Source organism: Eimeria tenella, genomic scaffold (assembly GCF_000499545.2).
Source record: "Eimeria tenella Houghton genomic scaffold, Eth_scaff1, whole genome shotgun sequence".
NCBI classification, from domain to species: domain Eukaryota; phylum Apicomplexa; class Conoidasida; order Eucoccidiorida; family Eimeriidae; genus Eimeria; species Eimeria tenella.
This window is the reverse complement of record NW_013541457.1, coordinates 1,042,011-1,060,203: the sequence shown is the minus strand read 5'-3', so window position 1 is coordinate 1,060,203 and position 18,193 is coordinate 1,042,011. Positions and strand designations below refer to the sequence as shown.

Sequence of the window (18,193 nt, the reverse complement as noted above, 5' to 3'; positions counted from 1 at the left end):
ACTTGAGTTGTATACTCTAAACCTGAGGCTTTATATTATTTCAAGGATTGATTCAACAATTAACTCAAATATGGGAAGTGATTGGCCGTCCGCTGGCATTTGAGGGGTTCCAGGGAGCCCTTGGGGCCCCCAGCGTCGTCCGCAGCAACAGCAGCTGCAGCAGCCGCCAGAGTAGCAGTAATTCCATCCGCGATTTTTTAGCTCCAGGTGTTGCACCAGCATCCTCGTACCATCTGTTCAGCGTGCAAGGGGGGACGTGAAGAAAACCCTGGCAATCCAAAAGCGGCTCTTATGGTTCCAGGTTCAAGATTAAGGAGTTTAGACTTCGGGCTTCGCCTTCACGAGCGGCACTTTATCTTCTAGGGCTGCTGAGCTTTCGTGTCATGCAATTTTCAAGGCGGCTTTCCCCAATGCAAGACCAGAGCCCAGCACGGAAACAGCTCCAGCAGCAGCAGCAGCATGAGCAGCTACAGCATGAGCGCGTGCGCAGCTAGCATTCGAGGCAGCAGCGGAGTGGCCAATGCTCACCCAGCCCCTCAGGGCCAGTCGGATGGGCGCCCCGAAGACCCCCGCTGCTGACTCATGCAGCAGGAGCAGCAGCACCAGCGGCGGCGGCAGGAGGGGTATTGGTCCAAACGGCAGTGAAACCCGTTATTTGTTGGAATACCTATATCCAGAGGAATGCCCAGAAGCCGCAGCAGTAGCTGCTGCTGCGGCCGCAACAGAAGCCGCAAAACGAGGCGGCTTCACCAAGACGGAACCCTCGCCCAATATCTGTCGTGTGAGGACGCTTAATCAGGCGTCAATTTGGAGCACCAGCAGTACCAGATACAGCAGCGTGGAAGCGGCTAAGTCAACAACAGAGGCGAGCAACAATGCAGGTTCTTCACAGCACGTAGGGGAAGTAGCAGCAAGCGGTGAAGGCGCCAGTAACAGCAGCAGCAAAGACGGTATCCAGCCAGCAGCAGTTCTCAGAAGGCACCAGAAGCAGCAAAAGCAGATGCTGCTCTTCAGAGGGGGACGCTGCAACTGGATAGATGAAACGCCTGCAAAATTCTTCCTGTCTTTTCCCCCAGACTCTCAACTCAGTGTCCAGCTACCTCATGGTAGGAAGCGGAAATCCTAATTGCCAATGCCCTGAACCCTAGCCTATGAACGGCAATAAAGCTCGGAATCTAATTCAGCGAAGTTTTATCGTGACTTTTTTTCCTGAGTCTCATTGACTTAGTGCCTTAGTGCCATTATGTGTCCCAGTGGCAGCCAGCCTGAAGCAACAGCGATTTCGGGTTCAGGGATTACGGCTGACTCTTCACTGTCAACCACTTTAGGCCTAGTGTATATTGCTTGTATATTGCTTGGGGTTTGCTTGCTTGCTGTGACGCAGATTGCTTGTCCGTTGTTGGATCTGTCTTGCCTTTGCTTTTTCCGTCCGTGAGCAGTCTTACAATGTCAGGCAATTCAGCAGCAGCAGCAGCCGCAGCAGCAACGAAGGCAACGTCTGGGCCGCAGCAGCGGCTGCCGCAACAGCAGCAGGTTCCCATTCGCCTCTTGCAGAGCAACATCCGCGTGCTTCCAGGGGACGGCTCATTGAGCAACAGCACTAACTGCGGTGATACCTTGTGGATATCGGAGTGCAGCTGGTTGTTCCAGCAGCAACCCAGCAGCAGCGGGAGCAGGGAGAGCGACAACAGTTCTATTCCTTTCTGGCAGTTGGTGAGAGGGTCAGTAATACAGCACCAGCATCAGCAGCTTCCCCCAGAAGTTGTTGACACCATGCGCCTGCTGCTGCTACTGCCCCCCCATATGCAGCGGCAAATTCCCAGGCTACTGCTACAGCTAGCTGTCTGCCTTCGGGCGCTGCTGCAGCAGTCATCGGCTGTCGAAGCTGAGCTGCTGCTGCGGCAGCAACAGCACTCCAAACAGCAGCAGCAGCCCAGCAGAAGCACCAGCAGCAGCAACAGCAAGTGGCTTTGTGCCGCCATGCTGATGAACCGTGAAGATCTCTTTCCTCACAACCCATGGAAGCGACAGCAGCCGCAACAGGGGTTTACATTGGGTTCATTAGGCATGCAGTTTTGTTGCTGCTTGCTGCCAGGGGGCACCAAGCGAGGCAAGGGTTGCGGCAGCAGCAGCTGCTGTTGCTCCTTCTGTTACCTTGACAACTGTCCAGTAGGCTATGAAGCCGAAAGTGACACACAGGAGACACCTTGCATAAGCACTGCAACTGCCGCTGCTATTGCTGTGCAAGGCAAATCGCCTGAAGTGAACGACAACACTGTGTCGGCCGCAGCGGCTGCAAAGGAAGCTGCTGCTGCTGCAAAAGCACGCGAGAGTATGTCGGGCACAAGCGAAAGGGCTACAGACGAAGCGAGTATCATGAACGTGGAGGAACAAGGGGACGCTGTGGCGTCAACAGGGCAACCACCAGCAGTAAATGCATCTGTACTGCAGAGTGCTGAGGCTGGCGACAACGAGGATGACTGGGAATTAGACAATGCGCTTGAAGATGCTCTCAACAGTGTTGCTGCGGATGCTGCAGCGGCAGATGCAGCAGAAGCAGATGCAGGAGCAGAAACAGCAGCAAATGATGTGGACGACGTTGCGTTCTTTGCATTGCCAGACAGCCCTGAGCCCCCCGCACCTGCAGCAGCCCCCGCAGCAGCAACACCAGTAACACCAGCAACAGCGACTGAAGCAGATTCTGCACAAAAAGAAGCCTATGGCCACACAAAACGCCGCTCTGCAGGGCAGCTGCAGCAGCAGGGTCAGCCCTCTGTGCAACATGCTGCTGGAGATCTGGACCAGGAGTTTGAATTCGATGATGCGGATGTAGATGATCCCCACGCTTCTGGCGCTGCTGCTGGGCGCCATCCAGAGCAGCAGCCGCAGCAACATCTTCAGAGCATGCGGTCGCATCTGGGGACATCTGGTGAAGGACCAGCCGCAGCACGAGAGGCCATGCAGGCAGCAGCATCGGGTGGTACGACGGTTTCCAGAGCCTCATCAGGGGTCGCCGCAGCAGATGAAGGAACAGAAGCAGGAACTGCAGTAGCAGCAGCAGCTAATGCAGAAAGTGCATTTGTGCAGAGCGTCCTGTGGGGCGAGCTGCCGGGCAGCAGCAGCTTCATGTTTGCCCAAAGCTTTGCTGCGCTGGCGTGGAGAGAGAGTGATACGGCAACAACTTCAATGATACCAGGTTTATTGGCTGGTGATGGAGAGGCAGGCCAGCAGGGAAAAGCGCATGAACAAGAGAGGCGCCGAGAAAGAGCAGCAGCAGCAGCTGTTGCTGCTGCTGCCGTGCATGCAGCAGAAGAAGCAGCAGCAAGCAGAAGAGATTTGTTGACTGAGCTTGAGAGAAGCACCAGTGTTGCCGTTCAGTGCGCCTACCTCATGCCTTAAACGTACTATACGACGTTGCCTGTTCCAACCGTGTTCTCTTGCGAATGTTTGCTGTAGCAGCGCTGCTGCTGCTAAGATTGGCGTTAAGTTAGCTGTTGCTGCTGTACCTGATTGCGTTGTTGAGCGGCAGCTCCTCTGGCAGCGTTTGCTGCTGGTGCTTATTTTTCCCCAGATGATACCAATATATAATTTTGCCTCACCTTTTTGCGGTTTGTGTGTTGTACTCCAGCCACAGGACAGGGCTGCAGCACATGCCCCAACACCAACAGCAACAGCAGCAGATTTCGCTTCAGTTTGGGGAGACGCAGGCGCTGCTACATAGACAGCAAAGCGTACGCTTTTTGTTGTTGCTGCTTGCCACTCCCCCAGTTTCCCGTATTGGCGCGGCTGCCCCCCCCCTCAGTTTTTATGCAGGAAGAGCACAACAACAGCAGGAGCCGCAGAGCCAGCTGCAACAGCTGCAGGTGGCTGATGTGGCGCACTGGCGAGGGCGAAGCTCCGCACTGCAGGATGAAAAAAGTAGCGACAGAACGAAAGAGCACGCCATTTTCGACAGCAGCAGCAGTATTGCTGCAATTAGAAGCGACAGTAACAGCAGCAGGTTGGTATTCCAGTGGGGAAGTGTTTGGGCAGCGAGGCGACAGCAGCAGCGGCTGCTACAGCGGCGACAGCGTCTACTGAGCTGTTTCTTTTTGGACCTTAATGACAGCTCTGCGGCAATGGCTGCATCCATGGAGGTATGTTGGGGTGGTGTTGAGGTTTCAGGGCTTAGGGCGTATATTTATTTTTGATCATTGGCTTTTTAGCTACATTTTGGGTAGACAGCACTTTGAGCGGCATTGTAGAGTGGAAGCATGTATCTTTTCGTCCGCTAGCGTTGCTATTGCCGCTTCTGCTGCTGTTATTGCAGTTGGGTGCGGAGGAGGGCGAGGAGCTGGCTGGCACTCCCCTGGGCGCTGCAGGAGGCGGAGCAGGCGTGTCGAAAGGTGTTGGGGCCTCTTCTGGTTTAGGCAGCGATACAGCAGCTGGAGTTGCTACGGTAGCAGTAGCCGAATCAGGAGGAGCAGCTGCAGGTCCTAGTCGGGCGCAACTACAAAAGATGAGAAGGCGCGCTAAACAAGAAGTACTGAAAATTGACAAACAGAGACGAATTGAACTTGTCAAGCAGGGGAAAAGTGCTTATGAGCTTAGGGCGCTCGCTGCTGCTGAAGTAAGCTGCTATTGCTTCTGCAGCTGCCAACACTGTTGCCGGTGTACCTGTTCACACCGGTACTGTTATTGCCCCTGCCACAACTGCTAGAGCAACTATTCGTGCATCTGCTGCTTTTGTTGCTGCATCTAGTGGTGTAGGTGCTGCAGTTCGCATATTAATGCTGCGATTACTACACGGATTATGCTCGCTTGGCTGTTCCTCCTGTCATTTTTTGCTCCTCCTGTTGTTTGGGGCATGGCTGCACAACTCAAAACCTGCATCAAGTGCAGCGCCAGAAGCAGAAGCAACACGAAGTGAATGAACGTGAAGTAGACGTCACAGTTCTGTATATCGTGGTATAGACAGAGTGCACAGCGTGCATTATTGAACGATGAGTCAACGGTTTACTTATTAGTTAATCAGGATGGGATTGGTGAATGGAAGACTTAGTGACAATAGTTCAGTAAACACTAATTAATTATCAAATCAATATATGACAAGCTTAGCTACATTGTCTGTTTTTTACTGCAGGAATTGAGTCGTGAATATCGCATGAGGACTCCTTTACAAGAATTTTTGTTGACAGCAGCAGAGTTCGGTGGAGGCCGCCACGCAGAGCTGCTGCAGCAGCTCAATGTCTCTTTCGATCTGGATTTTGAAAAGAGACAAATTCACCAAAGGGAGCAGGGACAAACAGCGAGGGGTGCGGAGCCACATGGCAGCTGCTGCTGCTGCTTGATTCCGTCCTCGGTGGTTTTTTCGTTGTTCCTGCTGCTGCGGGTGCTGCTCCTGTATACTCTTTTTTGTGGTGTTATGTGCGCTAGGTTACTCTCCGCACTGCACTTTGCAAGAGGCAGTCTCCTTAGCTGCCCCTCATTCGTGCAACTGCTGTTGCTGCAGGAGGTGCTCCGTTGCTGCACGTGAAGGCTGCGCTGCAACTGTATGGGGCGTCACCTGTGGCGGGCAGGCGGGCGCGAGTGGCGATGCTGCGCTTCCACCGCCCAGATCTGCGGTCAAGTTTTGCAAGTGCAAGTAATAGGAAGAGAGGAGCAGCTGCAGCAGAGAGGCCTTGGGTTGTACTGTGAGCTATCTACCTAGTCACGGAAGTCCCGGTAGTGCCGATGGTGGTGGCGGTTGTGGTGTGGGTGATGACGTTTTTCGCTTTTTCATTTTCCTGTCTGTTCACTTGCTTCCCACGGGGCCTGCTCTGTCTTTGCCTCGTATTTCGGCCATCAGGCACATCTGTCTGCACTAATTTTTCTCGTTACTGTTGATGCTGATGTTGTTTGTCTTTCCTCACACGATTTTCGCTTCATTTTTAACAAATGTAAATGCTTAATTATTAAGTGTACAGCATGCTAGGAAGACAAAAATGGAAAGCACATGAACTTCAGCGCCACCGTAGTCGATGCTATCCAATAGAGTAAGAACGGAAAAATTAAGCTGCTGGGTTATTCATCATCACTTATGGTGAAAATTCAGGCCGCCTTTAAGCAGTGAAGTGCTGCGTCGCTCCCCAGAAGGCTCCACCTATATTTCTGCGGAGGACTACGAGGGGGCACCGAGCAGCAGTGGTGGAGGACATCCTGGAGGCGGCGGCGGCGGAGGCCCCCACCCCTCTTTCTGTTTTTATGCTCCCAAAGATTTAAGCCTAAGTGACGACTGTCCCTTTGTGCTGCTGGAGCACACAGAGCAGCAGCCGGTAATTATCAACAACCCAGGCATGGCTCTTCGAATCACACGCTATGTTAGGCCGCTCCAGCAGCAACACCAGCAGCAGACTGCAGCCAGCAGTGCGAATCCCAGCAACCAACAAGACAGGATTAGAGCAGAGGAAGAGCGGTTGCAGGTAAAGCATGCTGCTGCTGCTGCTAATGGCAGTGTTGCTGCCGTTGGTGCTGTTGCCGTTGTTTTGGAAAGCTGGGAAGGGCATGCGCCTTTTTGTTGTTGCTTCGGTGGCTGCTGTTCCGACAGATCCGAGTTTGCTGTTGGCGTTGATTCTGCACTAGACACATTGTGTGTTTGGAGCTCACAGCTTCTAGGTAATTACTTGGTCTCACGATTGTTGCAGTGCCTGCTCCTGCTCTTTCGGTAGGGCTCCATGGGTACTTTTGGAGGTTTACGTCTGGTGGAGCAAAACGAAAAGGCGCCCAGTTTGTTTGGGATAGACGTGCCCCTTGAACCCGGTAGGTAGCAGCTGCTAGAGCTGCTACTGCTAGCACGGTTGCTGTTGCTTCTGCTACTGTGGCGTGTTTCCGTTGCTTTGTCAGCCAGGCATCCCTAGCTTCTCTAGCACTTCATTTCTGTGCTTGCTGTGGCGGCCGTTCTGTCACTGTTCTCCCGCAGTTTCTCCTCATGGCCCCTCTGGCAGCCAAAACGACCGTTAGCGGTGGTGCTGTTATCGCTGCTACTTGTGTTGCTGCTGTGCGGTACGTGTCCTGCACAGGTGAAGGCCAAGCCGTAGTTGACTGCCCACTGTTCAGTGCCCTTGTCTTCCCTCACCCTCAACACCCCCAGCAGCCTCTGGGCCCTGAGGGTCGCTTCAACGACCCTCGCCGAGGAGACTTCCTGTTAATTCGCAGGAAAGTTAAGGAGGGATGGAAAGTAAGCTCAGGTGTACAGACACTCCAATCAACAACACGTGCAACGACACGACAAGGCTCACAGAAGCATACTGAAGTAAAAGGGCAAGCACGCAGATGGCAGGGCTACGGGGAGGTGGCGCGAATGCCTACACCAGCAGCACCAGCAGCTTCTGTTGCAAAATACTTTCCGGTTGCCGGGACTTCATCCTTTGTAGCTGTCTTCCAGTTTAAATGTTTTAATGGATGTGCGGTGCGTCTGTTTAATTTCGTAAAATTCGGTTAACTGCTGCATCTGGTCTGCAAGCCTGCAAGCACCACAGTTGCAATACAAGCTGTCTCTTTGAAGGGTTTTTCTGGCGCCCCTCTGTTGCTGTTACTGTTGCTCGTGCTGGCGCAGCACTACTTGCGTCCCATGGTTTTTTCTCCTCAAGCGATCGCCGCATACCCTACATGCTTCAGCAGTGGCAGCAGCAACAGTAGGGCAACCCTGCTGGGTAGCGCTGAGAACTGCTGTATATACACCGTGGGGCAGCTCCAACCCAAAGTGGAGGTCCCGGCTCCGCAGTCAAAGAAGTTGTTGGACGAGAGGAAGCTGCAGTCAAAGGCGTGGGCACTGAGGTATATAAACACCACAACATTTTGGCTTCATTGTGTCACGGTCGCTCTTTTGCTTGCGTTTCTGCCTTCCCTCATTTGCTCACCTTTCTGAATGCTTGCTCTTGCATTTTCGCACGGTTGGTCTCTGCAAAAATTCCTATTTCGTTCCCATCTTGCTCTCAGCAATGTTTGCCAGTTTCATTGCTCGCTTTTTTCATTATCTTTTCTTCCTGCATACTTCGTCTGCCTCAGTTTTTTCTTATATGCTTCACCTATAATTCCTAACCCACCACTGGCCAAAAGATATCAAAGCAAATTAGATACACAGATTAGTTACTTTGTTCGCATGCTGCTCGAGGTGTCTTCGTGCAATTCGCGAGTTTTGTACTTTGGACACTTTGGGCACTGGCGTGCATTACAATGCGCAGAATAAGGCACAACGTAGTGCAACACTAACCCCTGCAGAACATGAAGGGTACTATAAATGTATATGCATGTGCAGTACAAGCCTAAGTGTGTATTGGTCTGTTCATTCAGGTATGTTAATGATACCGGGATTACGGAAATGAAGCGCGTGAAAGAATGCATCAAAGCCCGCTTCTGTCCCCCTGTGATAGAAAAGGAGGTGGCGCAGTTACTGAAGCAGCTCAGCCCTATTGCCCCTCACCGCCTGCCGATGCTTCCTGAGGCGTCCATTATATCTATCATATCACCAGAGACAGTCTGCTCATTAGAAACAGCCCATGCGGCTTGGTATAGACTCAGAGCAGTTGGGATTGTATCCCTCACCAGTCCCGAGGGGCTCAGCAGCGCATGTGCCTATGTCGAGGCAGAGGAGCGTCAGCAGCAGCAAGCAGCGTTGACCGCACGCAGGAGGCTCCGGCAGCTGCAACAACAGCAGCAGCAGCGTCGGGAGGCTCTCGGGATTCTCAGTGACGGTGCTGCTGCTGCTGCTGCTGCCGAGCAGAAGCAATTGCAGCAGCTGCTACTGCAGCTGAGCAACAGCTGCGCAGGCCGTCGATATTCTCCGTTAATTCGATTTATTGAGGAGCTTCTTTTGTCGGTCCCTTGGCAGACCACCAAAGAATGCAAAGAGGTGCTGCAGAACAAGGGCTCAGCTCAGTTCCTGCTAACGGGGTTTGGAGACCCCTCATGCGGGCGGGGTGAGGGAGTTGCGCTGCTGAAGCGTGGAAGCAGGAGTCGCAGCAGCAACAGCAGCAACCCACTTGCAGTGCAGCAGCAGCTTAGGAGGCATGCAGCGGGAGGCATTGCAGGTACAGTTGATGACTTGCGCAAGCTCGGCATGATGGAACTTAGAGCGAGGCTACTGCAGTACGGGCTAAGTGATGCGGTCATCAGGACCTTGCCCAGGTACTTCTACTGGAGCAGCCGTCGCTGCAGCAGAAGCAGCAGGAGGAGTAGCAGCAACAACAAGAGTAGCCAGAGTGAAGGTAGCAGCAGTGGCTACAACGGGTCCTTAGTGACAGCAGCAGGCGATGCATTACCAACATTCGCATCAAAATTATGGATTTCATTAGGGGAGATGACTGTTTTTCATACCTATCGTTTATTATTTGTTATTACGTAGGTGGGACCAAGTAGCCCTTGTGCGTCAGTACAGAGATGGATTTGGGGCTGAAGATGGGGGCAGCAAGGGTCGCGGCGCTGGTGTTCGACTACCTGCAGAAGAGTACGAAGCAAAGCTCAGCAGCATATTAAGAAAGCAGCAGGCGGCGTTAAGAGCGGATGAGCCCAATGTGACAGACACAGACGATGACATGCAGCCAGTCACACCCCAGCAGCAGCCGCAGCAGCAAGTGAATGCAGGCACAGTGGAAGCGGCAGCAGTGGGGACAGGAGCTGCAGCAGGGAGTGCAGCAGCAGCGGCAGCAGCCGGGCAGAAGCACGGCACAGCAGGGGAGGATGTTGCAGACGCTCTTTTTGCTGGCTGTGAGGAATCTGACCATGAGGTGCAAAGCCACACCCTACACCCTTTATCTGAAGCTGACTAAACGGGGGTGATAGTTTGGCAAGTGGGATTCACAGCTGTATGGCGGCAGCAACACAAGCACACGTCCAAACAGTCCGGCTTCTGTCTCTTTGTGAGGTAGGGTGTGTAAAGAATGCAGAGGGCCCTTGTGTCTAGGGTCCAGGGAGTGGGGTTAAAATGTCTTGCTTTGTTGCAGCAAGCAGATGAGACAGAACTTGAAATGAGAGAACTTCAGGTCCTGAGAGACCGCCAGGAGGCCCGCAGCCAGCGGCCAATGACAGAGGAGGAGCAACTGCGGGCTGAAGCAACAGTAAACCTTGAACTCTAAATGCCGACTTATGAACTCTTCCGCATCGGTTGCCGTTGTTGCGTTAGCTTCCGGTAGTCTCTCCTTCATCACTTTCTCAGTCACTACTTTGCACATTCCATTCAGTATACCAAAAGCCTCTGCGCTGCACCTCCAAACTGTGGTGATTTGGGCTTTGTTTTTGTTGCAGGTGCGGGCCGTCCCCTGCCTCCGATGGACTCGAAAGAGGAGGCAGCAAGTAGGGGACACCTTTGCTGCAGATAGGTGCATATTGATTTATGGTGCTGAAAATATTAAGGCCTTCTTAGCATGGAGAGACCAGAGACTGGCCAAAAAACGACAGGTAAGGTCGAGAAGTAGTCCTTCAGGGTGCCGTAGGTACTAGGCGCATAGGTAGAAGGCTAGTCGGGTAGAGGATAAACGCAAACGCTGAGCAGAAGATCCGCACTTCTCGCCACCGCTGCGTGGTAACTACAGAATCCTGCTTTGATGCTTAAACTTCATACTTCAAGATTTAAGTACGTGTCCCGCTCTCAGCGCCAAATGAGTGCCGTCCACTCAAAGGAGGCCCTTGCAGGCAAGCGAATCTGCAGAGCTTGTGGACGGCCAGGACACATCGCCTCAAACGTGGTACGTGATCATAGCTTGCGATGTAGGGTTTGGGTCTCGGGTTTTACAGCTCAGAAGAGAAGTCTGATACTCTACTCCTTCCAAGGTAGAGCTGTTGGATTGGGAGATAATGCCTGATTTAAAGAAATGATAGGGGGTCTAGGAAGTAGGACTGAAAGTTTGCAAAGGATGCGAGAGCTTCCGCGATAACTTAAACTTTGATCTGTAGTAGACTTTAGAACTTAGGTTTCAGGCCCGCTTTAAGTCCGGGAATTGTATTGAAGAGATCAAGAGACTGAGCCAGCTCCACACGCGTCAACGTGTCCTTGCAAGTAGGTACTGTGTGGTGGCAGGTGACCTCGCCTGCACGCATTTGATGAGGGTTTGTGTGTCGGGCTTTAGAATTTATGACCTGTGTCTTTCAGAATTGTCCGTTATACCGTGGCCCCAAACGTTTGGGATCAACGTTGGGCGAGATGGTTGGAAAGCGAAAGAAGAGGCGGACAGCAGACAGCGACATAGATTTGAGTGTTGCAGCAGAGCTGGGCATGGAAGGCTCGCTGTGCAGCAGCAGCACAAGGCGAGGACGCGGTGCTGCTGCTGCTGCCTCTGCTGTTGCTGGAGGTGCTGGCGCTTACAGTAGTGACAGCAGCGAAGGGGAAGGTGAGGAAGAAGAGGGCTTCGCTGCTTCTGGAGGAGCAGCAGCAGATGGGGATTCTTTTGACAGTGCAGATGGCGATGAACTTTACTCTGACAATGATTTGGAGCTGAACAGACATCCGAAGAGCGCGCTGTCAAGGTCTAGCCGGTCTCTCAGCGGTCGCAGGAGAGGCAACAGCAGGAGACAAGCAGCGGCAGAGAGAGCAGCTGCAGCAGCGGCGGCACAGCACCCTATTGATGCTCTCAATGTCTCATTTGCAAGGGTCGTGAATCTGTTGCTGCAGCAGCAAACGTTCAAGGTCTGCAGAGGTTAAGCCTCAAACTCTGGACAGAAGCACTGAATACCACGCCTTGCTGAACTCGCCTGGTGCTTTCGCTGTGCATTTGCTTTACTTGTTGCTGAGCCTTAAACTGTATTCGTTGTCCTGATGTAGCTCTCGTACCTGGCCCCGCCACAGTTCCACCTTTGCCGTCGTTAGCAGGGTCAAGGGATGTGGTTTTTTATACGTTGAGAGGGTTTGGGGTTTGGGTTTGTGTGCAGCCTTTTGTTAGTCGCGTGGACGACCGTGTGGCGCCTGGCTACTCCACAGTGGTAAAACGACCGATGTTCTTACGTCGGATCTTGAGTAAATGCAGAGAGCGTCAGTACCATTCCCTGTCATCATTTAAGGAGGACATAGACTTGATCGTTTCTAATTGCTTCCTCTTCAATCCGCCAGGCTCCCCTTCCGCATGGCTTAGAGACAGAGCCTTGCAACTGCAGCAGCTAGCTATGCAGCGCCTAGCGGACCAACCGGAAATTGCAGAGTACGAAGCAGCAATTGCGCAGAGCTCCTACCCTGTGCTGCAGCAGCAACAGCCGCAGTATCAGCAGTACCCATACCAGCGGCGACAGCAGTACCAGCAGCAGCAGTACCAGCAGCAGCAGCTTCAAGGGTTTGGAATGGACGAAGAATGAAGCGTGCTGACACCGCAGCGTCGTGCTGCTGCAGACGTTACCGCGGCAGCGTTACTTCACGGCTCCTATTTTCTCAAGATGGAGTAACTGTGCATTCGCATACTTGATACTAGCATAGCAACAGAAAGATTAGTAGTAGGGAGAGCGGCAGAAAATTGGAGGAATAGGGACAGACCCAAAGCGGGGACCAGGAAAGGTGCACGTAGGCATGGATAAGAAGGTAAACACACGAGGGGAAATAGGAATCGCAAATATAGCTTCATAGATACCAACTCACAGTTACTTTTGCCCGGCATTTTCGCGTCGTTCAGGAATATCCTTAAACACTATAAGTTCAGATCAGTTCAACAGGTTCGCCTTATATGCAGAGCAGTCGTACTGGAGCTGACTGAGAAGGGTTCGGTCATGACAGCGGCTCCAGATGGAGGGTCAGTCACTGCAAATCTGTAGTGGGACGACGATTTCAACAGCAAACGTATTCATTTATAGGGGGTATATGATATGGGGTCCGTTAGAGAATTGGAATTATTCCTATTTGAGTAATTTTGAGTGCGGGAAGCCTCCAAAGCCTTTGGTTACGTCCCGCGCTTTCACTGCGCTTGGGTGGCAATATGTGGTTCATTTGAATTACATTTAGTTGAACTAAGCTACTCAATAAACTTTTAACAAATATTAAATAGCCAGTTGGTCTCGCTGTTAGCTTTCTAGTATCATGCGAGCTTCTTCTTCAGTTGCTGCCACTGAAGCTAAAGGAAGACGAACTGTCGGCACAGCCTGCGGCTTTGCCAGCTTTCTGTCGCTTCTGTTTCCTGTGAATGTATTTAGGATCATAGGATCACATTTTTTATAATTAGCTGCTAAAGCAAAACGAAACAGTCCCCGTGAAGTCCCCGAACTCTCACACTCAACGGCGGCACACAGCATGTGTCAGTGAGTGTTTGATGTTGGTAGGCCAACTGCCTGTTCCCAGTACTTCGGTTAAATCTTCATTTGGGGCTTACATAGGCCTGACGAAATAGGCTCCCTTTAACTTTTTTGCCATGCTGTCTGCGTGGCGCTGCCGCGCTGTGGTTGGCTTGGTGTGGACTGTCGTGTTCGGTGTGTATATCATTCTGTGGTTATCTCTCTCCCCCTTCTACGGGGGGCTCCCGGCGTTTGCTTTCCTGTTCCCGAGGCCGCTCGTTGCCATTGTTGCAGCTTCTGGGGCTTTCGCCCTTTTCCTTGCAGCTGCACTTGCAACTGCTGGCGCCCTTATGACATCTTCGGGGCTGCGGCAGCAAGAGGAGCACACTTGTAAATGCCACCTATTTGTTGCAGAGAGGAAACATAAAAGGTAAACTCCGAAAACCGGGACGCTAGGCATTGTTGAGCGTATCACACTGCATACCCCTGCACAGCCAGACAAGGACAGGCAAGCAAGCATAGGAGCAGCGAAACAATAAGAAGACCCACGCTGTAATGGCTCCTCCCACAGGCCTAACTGACGGGGCTATTGCTGAGCAGACCCCCAGTAGCCCCACTTGCGGCCCGATTGCGGCTGAAATCGCCCCCGTGGATCCTGTCGGCGGGCCGTCATTAGGCCCTAAGCGGCGGTTGTCTCATGCGGGCTCTGTTTCGGACACTTCAGGGGCGTCCACGTCCTCTGCAGGCTCTCCTGTAGCAGCCTGTGCTGCGAAGAGCCCGAAGCCTGTCAAGTATAGATCCATATCATCCACAGATGTTCGTGAATCACGTCCTGCTACCACAGCAGGAGCAACAGCAAGATCGGGGGATGAGGAGGTGGTTGTGCTTGTGCGTCCGAAGTTGCGGGGCAAGATCCACTTGATGCTTCTGTTTCTGGCTCCTATTTGGACGCTGTTGCTGCTGAACGCTTGTAGGAGCCTACTTAGTTTCGTTGCTGCTGCTGTCAGTTGCCTTTCGTTCCTCGCGAATTTTGCCGCAAGCGCGCTGCTGCACAGCGGAAGCTTTGGTCCCCAGTGGAGCTCTCTTTTTGTTAAACTGGATCATGCAGGTAAGAATTCAACTACATTTACATTTAGGTCTGCTCGTTTTTATTCTTTACGTTTGCTGGGTTTTCTGGTCGATTAGTCTGCCCCCAGCTTGTCGCTAGGTCGATTGGAGACACTACTTTTCTAGCTTTTGCATGTAGTGATCATTTTTATCTTGCTCAGCATTTCGTTCAAAGTGGTTGTGCTGTGTTGTTTCCTGCTTAGTCTGTTGTGTTCCTTTCCCAGTTGTTCTCTTTGCTTTCTGTTTATGTTTAGCTTACTGTATTTTTCATATTATACATCGTGTGCCCGCGACAGTTTCCGGCTATGTCGTAGAATTTAGGACTTTGTGTTTGTTTCAGGTATCTTTGTGGTTATCAGCAGTTGCACAACTCCCATTCCTCTCTTGCTGCTGGACTTTTGGCCCTCTGTGCTGCTCCTGTCTGTACAGGGCCTTGCGACACTCTACGGTAAGTCTGTGCACAAGTACATTTCTGCACCATTTAGTCTTCGTTTTCTTTTCATTGTGGTCGCTGAGCGTTTTTTGTTTTTCAGAGTGGCTTGTGCTGCGCCCACATTCGTGGCGAGTTTCTTAACTAGGAGGACGGTTGATCGTTGCTTGTTCATTATTTCAGGCTTTTGGACCATCCTGTTCGGCAATTTGTCATCAGGAGCTCGCCAGCGCCGGGCCTTAACATATATATTGATAGGTTTATTGCATGCATGCTTCCTAAGGGTTTACATCTCAGTCTTAACCCTTAAGGAATTCAGCCTGGTTATATTTCTTGCTCTTTTTTATATTATAGGCGCTCTGGTGTATGGACACCAGTGGCCAGATCCCTTCCCATCTCTCTTCGGTTTCCATGAGCTCTTTCATCTGTTCTGCTGCATCAGTTTCGTGCTCACGCTGTGGCTTAATTACGAAGTCATCAGCAGAGCTGAAAGCAGTATGAAGAGCAGTATCAGTTGAGGGATGCGGACGCATGGATGCATGCAAAAGTGCATACATGCATGCTTATTTTAGTGCGTGTATATATGTATATATAAAAGTGATATATGCATGCGCTCACCGCTAGGGAGGCGTGGAGGTGGAGGGCTGTCGATCAAGACTTGCTTGCATGCATGCGGATAGCTGCGCTGATTGAGCCTTATGTTAATGTATTTTTATTGCTGAATTGGGTATATTTTTATTTTTGCATCACTCCAGAATTTGCCTACATAATCACTACAGACATTAGGATGAGCCGTCAAAAATTAACGCACCAGCGCAGTTTTACTAGTCTTTTCGTTATATTTTACTTTCATTGGCGGAAGTGAAAGGTCCTTCCTTGCCTGGAGGCTCCAGGTAACTAAACACCTGGCGTCCGCAAGTAAAGCGCTCACTTCATCATTCCTATTGTTCCGACGGTTTCGGTTATTGTTGCTTCTTGTATAGCTGCTTTTCATGTTACTTACGCTGCTGCCGTGGGTACTATGTAGCAGTGGCAGACAGTGGAACTGCACTAGGATTTTGGTGGGAGCGTTGCTTCCGCTAGTAGTGACGTCATTATTATTTGCTGATTCTCGAGGCATGCCTGTAGCGGGAATAAGGGGGCACAGGCATCGTTAGGCAACACTGTTTATTTGCCTGAACTAGTTTACATGCTTACAGTGGTTCGACGCACTGCACCCAGGCAGCAACAAGGGGACACAGCGTGAGGCCGCTACTTCGGTCTAGAGCTTAAGGCTTGCGACTTCGGGTTCATCGTTTCCATTCCCGTTGTGCTGGTATGATGTTGCATTTTTGTCTCTACGGCGGGGGAGACTAGTAGCTAGAGCTTAAGGCTTGCGACTTCGGGTTCATGGTTTCCATTCCCGTTGTGCTGGTATGATGTTGCATTTTTGTCTCTACGGCGGGGGAGACTAGTAGCAGAATACGAATCTTGCATCAATGTGTAATACTGTTCATCTGATCTGGTAAATTACGTCATAATTGCATGGTAATGATAGCAACTCAGTATCCATTTCTACATTAGGCGACTGGAGAGCGAGGGTCTGCTGCGAACAGACGTTGGAACGATGTTTATTTGGACGAGTAGACTCTTGCTCATACGCATGTTGTAAATTGTAGGCAGCTCCTCCGAAACCAGCAAGTGGCGTAATGGCCAAACACCGAAGGAGAAATGCAGGCTGTTAGGTGATGCTTTGGTTCACGACAGACTGCGGTAGCTCACAGGCTCCAAGCATACAACTGCTCCCTATGGTATATATACATATATACCTATACTATTCCTCCTTATGGCGACTAGGCGCGGTCTTCTGGTCTCCGTCCCCATCAATTCGCCACAGGCAACGGCAGGATGCGAACTTGAACGATTTGTGTCTGTTTTGAACACTGTTCAGCAGGCTGTCTGGTGGACGCGATGGTGAGCTGATACAAATTCAAGTAGGCTTTAGAGATTACTGCCGAAACCCAGGCATATATGCTTCTATGCAGTCATGTGGATAGGGGATATTCGTCGTCGGCACGACTGTGAACACAGTGAGCCTTTAACTGCGCGGGCGTTGAGTACCGCGTGCTTTGAGGTGTTCGCAGAAGGTTACATTTCTATAAGGAGAATGAGAACGTGAGCTTACATCCTGCATGCTTCCCAGTGGGCTGTTTTGCGCACGATCTTCTGGAATATAGCGTTCATATATGTATGACTGTACATCTTCTAGGTGATCCCCTCCTGGTGCCCCTCTGGTGACAGTTTGTTGAAATTCCCAAATCGTATGTTTGGTCGCTTGAAAGTTTTATACCCGAAGCTGTGCTTTTTTATATTCCTAGTTGACGTCCCGCACTCAAGCGTGCTATTTCTCATAGAGTTTTAGCAAACCTAGCAGGAGCAGGCGAAGTCAGAATTCACGAGAGCTTGAACGCAGCTGTATCTTGCTATTCACAGAAGCCTTGAGTTACCGCTGTGAGTATTCCACTTCTCTTTGATACTGTAGGTCAGCTTCCACCTTACACGAGCTCCGCACTCAACTCAGGTAACTATTGGTCTTTTTCCTCAGCCTCGTGACCTGCCGTCGTGCTGGCCGTTTACGGAAGTTTTTTGATTAAGCTGTATTCTTTTTCCGGGCACTCAAAGACAATAACAAGCAACCATCCGAACGCTTCATTTTTGCCAGACAATATGATGCAGTAGGGCTTCCTCCGGCTCACATTGTGGGAGGTTACAGAGGAGTTCAGTTCTCCGTATAGTTTGCAGCCAAGTTGAGTCGATAGGAATGGAATTCGTTAGCCAGGAATTGTACTGTTATTAGAGTAGCTATCTTTTCCTGTCGAATGCTGATTGGGAAGAATGCAAGGTGAAATTAGGTGTGGGCAAGTATCACACCAATCTAAATTCTAACTACAGTGCGTCCCAGTGAGACAGTACAACGCACAGTTTAAGTAAAAATGAGTCATTTGTTACTTTGAAGTGCGTTGCGTAGGTGCCCACGGCAGACAAAGGTTCACCAGAATTAGCTCCTACAATCAGAGTGATGCCCTTGATGACCTTCACGACACAGCGCCGCAGTCAAGCTGCATACTGTCATAGTTTCACCCACTTAGGGGCAGCATTTGCAACCCCTCATGTACAAAAGGAACGACGAGCTCGAGCCCGTGTAGAGCCCGTGAGAAACTAGTCCTCCTCTCCCCGCAAGAGGCTGCTCAAGAGTCTACTCGTGGTAAGAGGCTTCAGTCCAAGTTTTTAAAGAGCGCCTCTACTTCAGCTTATAGGGTGGTAGCTAAATTTCACACGTGGCATCTGGTATAGTAGGAGGTTATGCGTGCAGGCTAGGCGGCCTGTCAGCTTCAGCGCAACAAGGGCCCGCCCTAGTAAAAAAACGAACGGAAGTAACTGCCGACAGGAGATGACAAGCGTAAAATTGGGGAGCTC

At 51.3% G+C, this 18,193-nt stretch overlaps 2 protein-coding genes across 2 annotated transcripts; both read left to right on the top strand.

Moving 5' to 3' along the window:
- Positions 1–520: 520 nt before the first annotated feature.
- Positions 521–12,297, top strand: ETH_00005425 (bromodomain-containing protein, putative; the record flags this gene model as incomplete). The annotated part of the gene is made up of 17 exons (XM_013372476.1): positions 521–1,106; positions 1,385–3,377; positions 3,629–4,136; positions 4,310–4,609; positions 5,123–5,294; positions 5,492–5,672; positions 6,074–6,440; positions 6,687–6,777; positions 7,038–7,195; positions 7,742–7,794; positions 8,311–9,144; positions 9,362–9,743; positions 9,960–10,073; positions 10,261–10,413; positions 10,608–10,700; positions 11,105–11,638; positions 11,881–12,297. The coding sequence occupies 17 exons, from the start codon at positions 521–523 to the stop codon at positions 12,295–12,297; spliced, it is 6,936 nt and encodes a 2,311-aa protein (XP_013227930.1).
- Positions 12,298–13,755: 1,458 nt separating this feature from the next.
- Positions 13,756–14,881, top strand: ETH_00005420 (hemolysin, putative; the record flags this gene model as incomplete). Its single annotated transcript, XM_013372475.1, has 3 exons — positions 13,756–14,308; positions 14,648–14,755; positions 14,841–14,881. 3 exons carry the CDS (start codon positions 13,756–13,758, stop codon positions 14,879–14,881), a joined length of 702 nt encoding a protein of 233 aa, XP_013227929.1.
- Between the last annotated feature and the right edge of the window lie 3,312 nt (positions 14,882–18,193).